At 43.1% G+C, this 13,984-nt stretch overlaps 1 protein-coding gene across 1 annotated transcript in view; it reads left to right on the plus strand.

The window, feature by feature from the left end:
• Positions 1-13,984, plus strand: part of LOC145412531 (trehalase-like) — a 408,315-nt gene that overhangs the window by 301,213 nt on the left and 93,118 nt on the right. The window contains exon 2 of the mRNA XM_080282426.1: positions 4,978-5,168. Coding sequence (XP_080138552.1) covers positions 4,978-5,168 — 191 coding nt within the window. The remainder of the gene's footprint in view (positions 1-4,977; positions 5,169-13,984) is intronic.

The raw sequence follows: 13,984 nt of genomic DNA on the forward strand, positions 1-13,984 counted from the left end.
TTTCATTTTTGTTTTTGCTTCCTTTCCATGTTTCTGCATAAATTCTCCCCCTTTTAACGCGCTCCGGCACTTATAACTCTTAGCTATATGTAATTGATTGGATTGGGTACAACAGAATTATACAGTAAATATACCTCAATCGTGAAAAGATTAACAATAGCGAGATACAGGAATAAAATAATGATCATGATGACGACGACAATGATGATGATGATAATCCTTAATGCATGATAGAACAGAGCTTGAAGGAATTTTAACAGAAATTCCTGAGCAGTAAAAAAGTAGAGGCATTTTTTTGGGTCTCCATCATTTAGCGTCACCAGAGCAGAGACAAAAGAAGCAACGTCATCAGAGAGAGAGAGAGAGAGAGCGAGCGAGCCTTGAGTCGCTTTAATACTATGTCATTAAACAAAGGTGATGAGAACTGCTACGTAAGTGCTGTTGAGGAAGTAATTCTCTCTCTCTCTCTCTCTCTCTCTCTCTCTCTCTCTCTCTCTCTCTCTCTCTCTCTCTCTCTCTCTCTCTCTCTCTCTTTGTCCCTGCCTTTTAAGATCCAAGATTATAAGTGTTCTAAAATGTGACTTGGGTTATAAATAAAAATACAGTACAACGTATGCATGAAAAATGAGAGAGAGAGAGAGACAGACAGAGACAGGGGGGAGGGGGGATTCTAAAAGGGGACTTAGTATAAAAATGGAACGTATGAAGACGAAATTGGAAACGAGAGACAAGAAGGAAGGAAAATTTAAAGAGAGAGAGAGAGAGAGAGAGAGAGAGAGAGAGATTGATGGGAAGCGTACAGGCGGGTGGGTGAAAATGAGACAAATTATTAATGGTAGCCAGTTGAGAAAAGTTTTGCCCAGGATGGATGGAAGGGCAGATGGATGGATGGATGGATGGAAAAGCTACACGGGTGGAAAGGATGGCAACTACACCAGGATAATAGTTCTTGGAAGGGATAGATAGATAGATAGATAGATACACAAGCAGAGAGATTGATACATATACGAGTGGATAGATAAACACATTGATAGAGACGAGGATGAATAGACTGATAGATCCATATTGCATAATAACTAGACAGACAGACAGACAGACAGACATAGATAACTTGGTAGCAATACGAGAGAGAGAGAGAGAGAGAGAGGTAAGGGTGTGGTTACATACTCCACGGGCGGGCAACTTCAAGTTACCTTCACCACCTCTACCACCAGCCGCTACTCTCACCTCACACTGCAGTCCCCCTCCCCCTCTTCTCTCTCTCTCTCTCTCTCTCTCTCTCGTAGTTTTCCATTATTTCTCACATTCTCTCTGTACCGAATTCAGATTTTTTTTTTTTTTTAGTTCTGTTCTCCTCTTATCAGTGTAAGTGCTGATATCCACAAAGGAAAAAGGAAACACGTAATTTCCTGAGTGCATCCCTATAATCACATCTCAGGGGAAGATATGATAAAAGAAAAACGCACACGAATGCTATTATTTCCTCTTTTCTTGCATATATCAACTTATCCGTGAATCATGTGTCTAAGTAATTCATTAGCTGATCATTATATTTATCCACCCTTTTCATTATGTCTCACTGACTTCTGTATTTTTTCTTATTCAGTTTCCCTTCACACGTCTTTCCCTATCATTAATTCTCTCTCTCTCTCTCTCTCTCTCTCTCTCTCTCTCTCTCTCTCTCTCTCTCTCTCTCTCTCTCTCTCTTGTTATGAGCTGGTTGCCCCGGGAGACTCACCATCCCCCACCAACATCACCCCCCACAAACTCCCCCCTCCCCTCCCCCTCCTCTCATATTTTCCAGAACCAATAAGGAGCTCTCGGCCCCGAACCTGCTTTCAATATCATGATGAAATTCTTTTACGTTTGTCTCTCATTTTTTTTTTCTTCCCAGAGATGCTGGAATTCCCTGTTGATTTAATAACAGGTGCTTTTATTCTTGTTTTTATTTTTTTCTGACTGTTGTGATGGCTTTGGCGGTGGTGGTTGTCTCTGGGTTTGAGGAATTTGTGGGTCTTGTTTTTGTTGCGCGTGGAAAGGGTGTTGTGGTTGTTTTGATTTTCTCTCGGGGTCAGATTTGTAATGAGTATGCTTGTCTTTGTTTTGTTTTTTTCTGTATAGATTTCACAAAACTCGTACAGAAATCACGCACAAAAAATAAATAAATAAATAAATAAATAAAACCTCTCATTAACGTACAGACCGACCGCGAAATTATGAAGATTTTTTTTTTTCACTTAATTACTCTCAGTGTTGGTCGGGAAGTAAGGCTGACACATTCCGTATACTTTTGCTGATGTGCTTTTGTGGATCATATGAAGTTCCAATAAACCCCTTCATTTCAATTGCATTTTTATTATTATAATTTTTAAATCAAGCTACTACTAGACAATTTTATCTTGCTGTACTGATCTTTCTTGTAGTTGATGGGGGTAATGTAAGCTTTTTCTAACAATTCCCGCTGAAAAAGTGTTGTTCTGGTTGTGTTTGTGGGTGTGGACGAAGGGTATTGTATGGTTCCCTCCTTCCGCGTTGCAGATGAGGTAAGGTTTCAGGCAATGTGGCAACGCTGTGTTTGTTTATTGTTGAGTGGAAGGACCTCTTTATAGCGCACATAGGGTCGTAATCCAAGTGGTTTTGGGTATTTCGTAGCACCTCATCCTCAGCGGTTTATTTTACCTGTTCCACCATAAAATTCTCAAGTAAGTGGCTGATACAAATTATGTCCATGTTAGAACGATATAAATAAATGGCGAAAGAATATCAACATGCAGGAGCCACAATACAGAGCTAAGGAAAAGGTGCTGCACTAACCTACATTCTATGCCACGAAGAATACGGATCAGAGTATGGAATCAACGTGACTCAAGAAATTACTGAAGAAAGTCTCTAGATTTTAAGATTTTGTTGGAAACCTAAAGCCTCCCAGTGAACGCGTAATTTAGGAGGGAGGGGATGGGGGGCTGTTCACCCCCCTAAGTCGATTGCTTTGGTATTATGCTTGCAAATACTCGACCACAGGATGCACTCTCGGGAAATTTATGCTGAAAGTTAATATTTATAAGTATGGTATAACGGTGGGGTGATTGTTATGGGGGCATGCTGGGGGCGGGGGCTGGGGAGGTGGGGGTAAATTATTGCCTCTTAAAGTGAATTTCTTCTTGGTTTACGTGAAGGGAAATGGACAGCCTAATTCTAGCTTGGCTGTTTGGAGGTGATTTTTTTTTTCTTTCCTTTTTATTGAAGTGGATTATTAACTGAATATTTAGCTGGAGTGGATAGTTAGCTTGATATTGCCTGGATATTCACCGGAGTTTTAGCTTGATAGTTGATTGGATGTTTGACCTGGTATTTCACTGAAGTAGATATTTAACGTGGTATTTAACTGGAGTGGATATTTAACGTGGTATATAACAAAATGTATATTTAGCTGAATATTTGGCTGAATACCTCACTGGATTGGATGTCTAACTGGATGTTCAACTGGAGTGAATATTTGACTGGACGTTGAACTGGAGTGGGTATATTAGAGTGGATATTTAGCTGCTGTGGATATTTAACAGGGATGAATATTTAACCTGTGCATATTTAACTTCAATTAATATTTAACCGGAGCGGATATTATTTTCACGGAGAAAGACTTGTGGGAGGTGGAAAAGACAGAGTTCTCATTAACCCTTCACTGCGAAGTTTCCTTTATGCCTGTTCCTGCCAGACATTCATATTCAGCTTACGAAGAGCCTGCCAGTAATGCAGGAGGTCCATTGTGGCTGTACCTAACTCCTTTGCAAAACAGTCTCTTCTAAACCGTGCAGTCATCCGTCGGTAGCAATAACAGAATGAAACATAATATGGAGGGAATTGTTAATTTTATATTTATTATTATTATTATTATTATTATTATTATTATTATTCTGAGGACTTGTGGGAGGTAAGATAAATATAAATAAATACTTCTTGGAGTAAAAGCTTGTATATTGTCGTAGAAACATTATCAGGACTGTTTTGGCTTAACAAAGTTTTTTTTTTTTTCCCCCATGGAGGAGTTGCGCGAAGTATAGAAGACAGAGGTTGCATTAAAAAAAAAGATCCAGTCAGGTCTCATGGATATTGTCAGAGTGTTCTGTGCGTGGTATAATTTTTCCTTCTCCTAGCTGGGTATTATTTTCGTGCATGAGATGGTTGTGGTAGGTGTGGAAGGCAGTGCTCACAGCAAGAGGAAATTTAATCAAGACTCGTAGATCTCAAAATAATAGGCTATATATTTGTGCATGCGAGCATTCTTGTGTGTGTGTGTGTGTGTGTGTGTGTGTGTGTGTGTGTGTGTGTGTGTGTGTATGTGTATGTGTGTGCGTGTGTGCGCGCGCGCGTACTGAGAATTGTTTTCATGGAGGAACAGTTGCAGGCACTGAAACAGAGCTCACAGTAGCGCAAGACAGTATCCAACAAAGTTTCAAGGAGCTTGGAGTAAAATCATACGAGTACATGTTTCTAAGAGTTTTTTTTTTTTTTTTTCCTCACTGGACATTTTTTTCGTTTAGGAGGAATTGAGGAAAGTGTAGAAGACAGCTCACAATAAGAGGAAATCCGACCAGCTAAGTCATAAATCCTGGAGTAGAACCCTGTATACACTATATTTTATTTTGTTCACTCAATTTTTTTTTTAATGGGGAAAATGCAGGAGGTGTAGAAGACAACAGAAAATTTGACCATGTCTCGTGTATCTCAGAGTAAGAACATGTGTTTAGCAGAATTTATTTTTTTCAACTAATTGGGCATTTTTCATGGAGAAGGAATTACAATAGGCGCAGAAGACTGCCCACAATACGAGGAAATCGAGCCAAGTCTCGTACATCTCAAAGTAAGAGCCAGTATATTGTGTTAGCGTGACGCAGGGTGGCGGGGTAATATTATGTATGTGAAGGGTGCAGCACTTTACATTATTCTCTAATTTCACGCGTGTCCTCTCTGCCGCAGGTGGTGATGGAGCGGCGGCGGCGGCGTGAGACCAGCGGCGGCAGGCTGATGACGATGGCGGCGTGGCTGATGGCGGCGGTGGTTGTGATGCCGCAAGTGGTGATGGCGCAGCCTACTCCGCAGACGCAGGTGACGTCCACATTGGTGTCACAGTTGCAACAAAGGGATGGACTGCCACCACCTTGCGACAGGTAAGGAAGTGCTACTGAGTCTTCAATCAAGCAAGTGTATATAGGTAGATGTGAGGAAAGCTTTGCACTCCCGTGAAATTAATACTGTATAATTGGTGAGCTAGCAGTTATAAAGATACACAAAATACAGAACAGCACAACACACACACACACACACACACACACACACACACACACACACACACACACACACACACACACACACACACACACACACACACACACACGTAACAAGCAAAATCTAAAGAGAATATCATGGAAATTTACCTTTCACCTTTTCAGTCTCATTACTTCCTATTCTAATCTATCCTGTCACCTCCTACCCACCTTTTCTCTCCCCCCCCCAAAAAAAAAGAGGAGGGGGTAGGGGGGTATATATCAGAAGTAGTAATGGGAAGAGAGCCAAGTAGAAGATAACAGGGTCTGAGCCAGCTTATTTTACGACTTGCTGACCACTTCTTGCTTTCGTAAGGGTTTTGGTTGTGGAGCTCAAAATGTCAGACCTACAACTCGTGTGTGCCGTGAATAATGTTTCGGTGGTCATGTAGGAGAGTTGCATCCACTGCTGCTGATGTTTAGTGGGGTAGGCTGAGGCACCCTTATTCGCCGGGGGGACGAGTAATGCTAGCCATGACAAATCCGCTGTCGTAGGCCCGGGAGCTTTTGTTACTGATTCTCGTGGTAAAATCTGTTAGCCTCTTTCTTATGAGAAGAGACATTGTAAGCTGTAGGGACTGAATATAGCCTTCGTAAGACACCTTCACTGCAAAAGTTTTCCCTTAAGCTGAATAAAATCATCTGGTTGTGGCCTGATAAAAAAAAAAAAAAAAAAAGTGCGTCATCAGGTTGAAGCAGTTAAGAACTCGATGTAAATGTATATACATATCTTACATTGAGGACAGCCAAATAAAATTCAGATAAAGGTAAAACACGTATATTTCAGTTCGAAGTACAGTATTGAAGAATGTTGCTGTCTGATTTTTCTCTCCAGTAAATTTTACTGGCTAAAATTAAATTCGTAAAGATTGCAATAACAGTCTAACCAAACTGTAATTATATTTTATGTCGCAGTTCGACAGCCGTGGAGTAAGCGCTTGTAAGAAAATATTATCTTTGTATTTAACTGCATAGTAACACAGTTTGTTGAATTACCCTCACGTATTGAACCATCTCTTATTTCATAACACCAGCTCAGATTCTGCCGCATTCATTTCCTATTTGTGTTCATAAAATGCGAAGAAAAGTGCTACGTGCAGTTGAGTGTTGGGTTTGATGTCTAAGCCTTAATAAGTACGGTGTCCAAAAATAACTAACAAACATATGACGTGCATGACTCTGATAACTTAGTTAATATTCTGTTATTACCACCAGCAGACGATTTCGCTCAGCTCTGGAGAGACTTTTCGAACTGGGGGTTTTAGATATAGCCTTCAGTAATCCCTTGCACCTACAGAAGCTTCTCTAGTGGATAATAAATACCTCACTGAATTGGCAATAGGAATAGTAGAAGTAGATCATACTTTAATTCAATTAATAGGTTAATGTTTCATTCGTTTAATATAAACCGGCAAGGAGGTGCTAGGAAGCTTCCGAGTCCACCAGAATACTCCCCAAAGGATGCGTGTGGAGGGGTTTGGGGAGGCATTATGTAATTCGGCAATGGTGAGGTCATTATGCTCGCTCACCCATTATTCTTTAATTTTTAAAACTGAATGCGCGAATGTGTAAGTTAGCCCCATATTTTTGACGATTGTTTAAGGAACACTTGTAAATGTTAGATCTGAATGGCCTGCATCCCACATAACAGTATATAGCCAGCAACGATACAGAATGGTCAGACATGTTATTCCATATGCAGTACAAATTATTGTAAAGAAGCTGAGGTTGTTTCCACACTTTCATCCTTTTGGATTTAACAGTGTGGCTGTTGGGCTCACCTAATGAGCAAGGATGGCTAATCTTTGACCATTAATCCTTTCAGTCTGGCGGCATCTTTATGATTGTATGCTTGCTGCTACTACTGTAGATCGTCTTTTTCAGCGTATGATATACTTCCCATAGTAAAAGAGGTTAGCCCTTGATGGACTTTGTCTCTAACCCTTACGCAATCAGACGTCCCTCCAACTTTGAGTAAAATCATCTTTTGGTAAGAGAAATAATAAGTAAAGACGACAACGTAGCGAGGCAATTAAACACACAAACATACGGGGTTCGTTTGTGTTGCTATGACGACAAGCGTGTTTACGTCCACGTGTGTTTTGCCAGGCTAGATTCCTTTTTTCACTTGACGTCTTCGGACACACTTAAGTATATTATATAGGTCAGTTCACAATATTCTGTGTGAATCAGTTGAAAGAATGTGTAGAGGGAAAACTGTCATAGGCTGTCATTTCATGTTTGAGATGGAGTGTTATTAGATACACAGTATTTATGCTATTCAAATGAGAAATTTTCATAAAGCTAAGTGTTACCAGCACAAACGACAACTGACACACATTACAAACTGAGAGAGTCCTTTGTTGGACAGGACCAATTCATAATTAAGTGCCAAATAGTGGGTCGCATTCTGGTCCGCTTTGGAGTTTTCATAACGCATGTTCCAGGGAGATTTATTTTCCCTGTCACATTTTTTTTTTTTTTTAACTGATGTAAACTGTGTCGATATTAGAAAGATATAAACAGCAGACAGGAGAAATTACACCTTCACTCCGATGACGTATCAAACATGGCTACCACCAGGCGACATTGTTCAGCCACCGAGGGACCAATAATAGTAAAAAGGATTAATGGTGGGTATACTTAATCCTTCCAGGTGGAAACGTCTCTCCGAAGCTGAATTCACTTATGTGAAGATAGCAAGATAAACTAAATAATGCATCATAGGATTGAAAAGCTTCAGTGTAATATGCAACATTTTTCACTGAGGAAGGAATATTGAGAAGTCCCCCAAACCAAAGAGAATTATGGAACAGTGACCTCAGCGCTTCCCCCAGTGCCTCAGCGGTGAACCCTTAAAGGCTGCCAGTACTGATATTTGCAAGGAATCATCGCGTGTCGCATTATCTTCCTGTTTGCTAAATTAATGCTTGCCACCCGCCTCTAGTGCCACTTCTACGAATGGGGATATACATTTACATAAAAGAACAAGGAGATAAATAACCTCGGGCATGATACCAGACCCGGTTACAAAAGCAGGTTGTAAGTGAAAGCAGAGATGACGTATTGTGATAAAGAGGGAGCTCGGCAAGGCATGTGTAGTGAAGGAAGGGACGCACTGCCAACCTTCCCCTCCCCTTCTCCTCTTACTCATGACCCCCTCCCACACGTCACGTCTTTTTATAATTTATTCTTTTTCCTTGCAGTAGACCTTACTGAGGTTAGGAGAACCCCCTAGTAGATCAAAAAGTTAGTCCAAAGCCGAATAAAACTGCCAGGAAATAACAAAAGCGAGGTAAAACTGACGTTCTCAGGCTGAGGGGGTTTACACCTTCAATGCGATACCGTAGTGATCATTTTCTTGCGGTCTACAGAACTAACATCAATCAGGAAAGATTTTTCGAACTGGAGGAATTAAATTACCTTTAACTACTGCGGTGCTCTCCTGATTTAAATAAACACGTCTGGCAGCAGCATTGTGGTATCACTACATGAGATCTCCCTTATGCTGAATAAAATCGTCCAGTGTTGGCCTGATTAAATGAATCAGACCTCACCTGATAGGAAGGTTAATACGGAGAGAGGTCTGTCAGCTGACGTCAAGAGAGAGGGCAGGACACTATCGGCACGAGAGAGAGAAGGAGGGGGGAAGTAGTGATGGTCGAGGGAAGAAGGAGGTGGAGATGAATAGAGAGGGGGAGGGGGGAAGCTATGAAAAGAGAGGAGGGCAGCAGGCAGTGAGGGTGGAAGGAGTGGGGGAGGGAGGGAAACTAAGAAAAGCGAGGGGAGAATGGGAAGCCAAGAAAAGAGAGGAGGGGAGGATAGTGAAGGTGGATGGAAGGAAGGAAAGCTAAGAAAAGAGACAGGCTGGGAGGGGGAGGGAGAGGGAAGCAAAGGAAAGAGAGGAGGGGGTGGGCAGTGGGGGCGAGGGGAGGGCTGTGTTTAAGGAGGGCTCTTTGGTGACACCCTCGACCTGGAGTATCTGTTGTTCTCGTCGACCCAGTGATGAGGCTTACCACGGGGTCATGTAGTTTCTCTCTCTCTCTCTCTCTCTCTCTCTCTCTCTCTCTCTCTCTATATATATATATATATATATATATATATATATATATATATATATATATATATATATGTGTGTGTGTGTGTGTGTGTGTGGTAGTTAATGGAGAAACCACAGACTGGACATGAGTTACAAATAGAGTTCCCGAGGGATCAGTTCTAGGACCAATTTAGTGATCGTTTACATTAATGATAGATGTAAACATCATCAGCCTAAATGCAGAATTTGCTGACGACACAAACCAAAGAGGTAATGCTTCGTCATTCGAGAAGATAAAAGGACTGCGTTAGGACTTCGTTAAAATATGGGTGTGGTCGGAGCAGTAACAAATGCCGCTCAACACTGAATACCAGCATATTGTAGTCTAAACACCAACTCGACAAGGAACCATGGATGAATGCTTGACTTGAAGCGCTACTACGAAGATACATACAGGCAGTTTCTTCACATATAAGATTCTGCATTATCTGGAATCGGCTACCAGCACATGTAGCTCAGTTTTTTGATAGAGCATTTCAAAACTAGGTTAGATAAAGTTTTGTAAGGTCTAACTTAGTGGTAGAATGAATATTTCCTCCTTTCCTGTAACATTTCCCAGCCTGGCCTTTTTCTTCCGGGTTTGGTGCACTTCCATTTCCATGCCTGTTCTGCGGGTGGGAAAGGTGGGTGGGGAGGCATTTCATCTTTACTTTTCTCTCACTTGTAGAATATCAACGCGTACCTGGCAGTTTCATTCACAGAGCGTCTTTGGAATGGGTCGTGAGAGGTACTACTTGTCCTTGTAAATCCTTGTATCGCTCTGTCTGTTTATCTGTCAACCCATTTTAAACCCAGAGTTTAACTATATTATGTTCAGCTTTCCAGTTTTCAGTAATTTGGCCGTGGCAAGCCTCTTTATTCGGGATTAAAGAGTCTGGCTATGGATGCATGGATTGATATAGATAATTAATTAATTATAGTTTTCATATCCCTTACCATTTTACATTCATAGTTAATTGCTACGCGTCCTTTCATCACTCTCACATTTTACTTAATTTCATTTTTTCATCCTCCTATGTATTTCTTTTTACTGATTTTTCTATTCATTTTCCCAACCATCTCTTTCTCTTTCCTCCTACCCAAGAAACGATTATATTCTGATTCTGGGAAAACCTTGTACCGTTACACCCATCTTCACCCACTCCCCCACTCACCTCCATACAGTCCCCAGTCTAGCCACCCCCAGCATCCACCCACCCACACCCATTAGCTCCCATCCTTTCCCTGCACCCTCCCACCCGGATCCTAGCCACCTACTCACTCCTGCTCATCTGCCCACTCTCATCATCCACCCGCGCCCAGCGTCTACCCACCTCCACCCATCCACCTACCCCCACCATCCACTCATGCTATCCACTCATCCCCATCCCCACCTAGCCGCCCACCCACCCACCCCCGCATCCATCACCCACAGGATAGAAGGCCCAATGGATGCAAAAAAGGTGAAATTACAGCGTGTAAGCAGGTCGTGGGGTGCGAGGTTGTGAAAGTCAGAGAGAGAGAGAGAGAGAGAGAGAGAGAGAGAGAGAAAAAAAAATGCCTAAGGGGACAAATCAGTGCCCGCCTACAACTGGGTTCGACAAAGAAAAAAATTATTTAAGTCACGTTTTCTGACACTTCAGTTTTCTTTGTCTATTCAGGTTTTAGTGCACGTAGATTTTATTCATTTCTTATTCAGTTACCTTAGCTATCATCTGCCTGTCATTCTACCATTTCCTTGCCTAACGCTGTGTCCTTTGAGACTTGACCTCGACAAATGAACCTCCAGGAGTGTCCCTACTCAGCAACGACGTTTATTTACACATCTCACTTCCCTCTCTCTAGACCTCATCCACCTCAACTTTGCTACTTTTTCCAGCCATCTAGAGAGAAGAGGTTAGAGGGTTTTTCGTCCCTACTGAGGAACAACCCATACCTAAACCACATTTTTCTCTCTCTCATGGTTTCTCCGTCCTATGTCTACCACTTCATCCACTCAGCTCGGGATGAGAACCTCCAACCATTTTTTTGTCCGTTTTCTGTAATAACCCGTCCTTTTAAAACACATCCTACGCAGTCAAGAGGATGAAGCGTTTCCCTTTTTTTCTGACCACACCACCATCCTCCACTCGGCATTCCTCTTAAACCCCGTCCGTGTGTCCATCTATCCCTGCAGGTCACTCCTCAGGCACTTCTAACTTAAGGAAACTGGTTTTCACTCTGCGCCACAAACCTGAAATGGTCCCTCCAGCATCGTTCACGCTTCACTGCTGCACCGCGTCAGGGGTCGAATTGGAGTATCCTTGTGTAGCGTGTTCTTTTTGCCACTGACACTTGCCGGCCCCTACATGCATACATACATACATACACACATACATACGTACATACATACATACATACATACATTTTTGTGTTTTTTTCCCGTTGTGCATTAAAAAATCTTAAGCATCCGTACACCCCTCATTTCTAGGCCATTGACTATCACATCCAACTTGCCTTTTTGTTAGTTCTTTTTCCTGACGCCGCACCGTATGAGGAGCGGCCAAAACAAAAGGACCTCCAGGCGTTTCCATCCCTGTTCATTAACGACTCATCATTACACGACACACCACCCTCCCATGCATACTCTCCCCCCATGTCTTAGTACCTCAGTATCCTTCTTCCGCTCCTTCTCTCAGCCAACTCGCTCTTATAAGCACTCCTGGTCAGTCTTTCTGCATGCACATCACATAACCGAACCACCTCAGTATTTATGTGTTTCCAGCATCATCACCCCTTTCACTTTTCAATGATCCTTTAATTTGTCCTTGTAACCCTCTTTTGAACACTCTCTGGCTCCTATGACTCACCCTTACCTGAAGAAAATCGTCATGTGTAAGCCCAGGCAAAATAACGTAAGCTAACGCGAATTTGGGAAGGATAAACTCGAGTGCTTTCCGCTTGCCAACATTCAGTTTTAATCCCTTGAATCCTGTGAGTTTATTTCTAGTAGCTGTGTTCTTGCCACCTTCAGACGCTTTTTTGCAGCCTAGGAGAGCCTTTTTGAACTGGAGAGATTACAGCTTGCCGTCATTAACCCATCCACTTTTGGGGTGACCCTCTTAAGCTAAAAAATCACCCTGTAACAGCAAGAATAAAAAAAAAAAAATGATAGTGAGGTCCTCGGGCTAAAAGGGTCAAGTTTTACGCTTCTCATGCACAGGTATATCTATTCATGATGGATTTTTATATATATTCTTGAACAGTTCTCCTGTGTGCACTTCCCACCAAGGGTATCTCGTGTCTGTGCCTTTCCCTTCGTGCATTCCTCGTTTGCATGTTTGAAATTACAGTTAACGTGTGTGTGTGTGTGTGTGTGTGTGTGTGTGTGTGTGTGTGTGTGCTCGTGCGTGCTTGTGTGCGTGCGTGTTCTCCTCCGATCCTGCTATCCGGGCCGGCGGGATATGTTTCCTTGAGGCCAAACTAACCCCCTTCCCTCTTTCCACCGGTCCCTCCACCCCACTCGACCTCACCCCACTCCACCTCACCCTTGCCTATCTCTCCCCATCTCTCCCCTCCTCCCTCTCTAATACCCCCTAACGTGCCTTCTCTCCTGATGCTTACTTCACCCAACGATTTTTTCAAGTATATCCCACCCTACTCCATCCCATTCTCACTCCCTCTCCTGCATCCCCTTTCTTGCTACCCCTTCCATCACCCCCTAACACCCTTTCTAATGCGTCTCTTTCTCATGTTAGTCACCTCTCTTTCCACCTTGACCCCACTGCCACCCCCTCTAGCCTCTCCTATCCCTGTTTCCCCCTCTACCCCCTCTAATATCCTCCCCAGCCTGCCCCCTCTTCTCATGTAGACCTCTTCCCCTTTTATCCACCCTTATTGTCATAGCCCCTCTTGCCTCTCGTCCATACTCCTGTCCCCTCCTCCATTTCTTACACACTAATACCAAATCTACCCTGCTCCTTTTTCTGCGGTGCCCCACCCTCTCCTAACCGGACCCCCCACCGTTATAGCCCACTCTAACCTCCATCCACTCTCTTACTCATCCTCCTTTCTACCTCTCCTCCCGTGCTCCTACGCCCTCCATCACCCCTATGCTTGATCCATTTTTCCCTCCCTTTTATGCCTTCTTCTGTATTTCTTCCCTTCCACACTTACCTTGCCCCTCACCCATCGTCTCATGTTCCCATACCTCCCACTAGCAAAACTCCATCCCTTTGCCCTTTCCATTTCTTTTCTCCTTCCGCGCCCCCTCCCTTTTTTTCTCTCCCTCCCGCTCGTTCTCCTCCATTAGTTTGTATTCGCCGTCGTCCCTTACCACCCCCACTCCTCTCACACCAACCCCCCACGCCCACGCCACCTCCTGCTCTTCCCTCTCAGTCACCCTCCTCCTGTTTCCTCTTCCTCGTCTCCTCTCTTATTATCCTCCTCCTCTCCCCAGCCTCCTTACTTCCAAGCACCCTACATTTATTCCCCCCTCCCCTCCAGTGATTTTACTCCTCCAGCTCTTCACCTCTCTCTCTCTCTCTCTCTCTCTCTCTCTCAATCGCCTGAAGTGTTAAGCAGGTTACTGTATTTCCTGCCT

This window comes from Coenobita brevimanus, chromosome 93 (assembly GCF_032717465.1).
Source record: "Coenobita brevimanus isolate Jiangsu-jjx chromosome 93, ASM3271746v2, whole genome shotgun sequence".
NCBI lineage: Eukaryota > Metazoa > Arthropoda > Malacostraca > Decapoda > Coenobitidae > Coenobita > Coenobita brevimanus.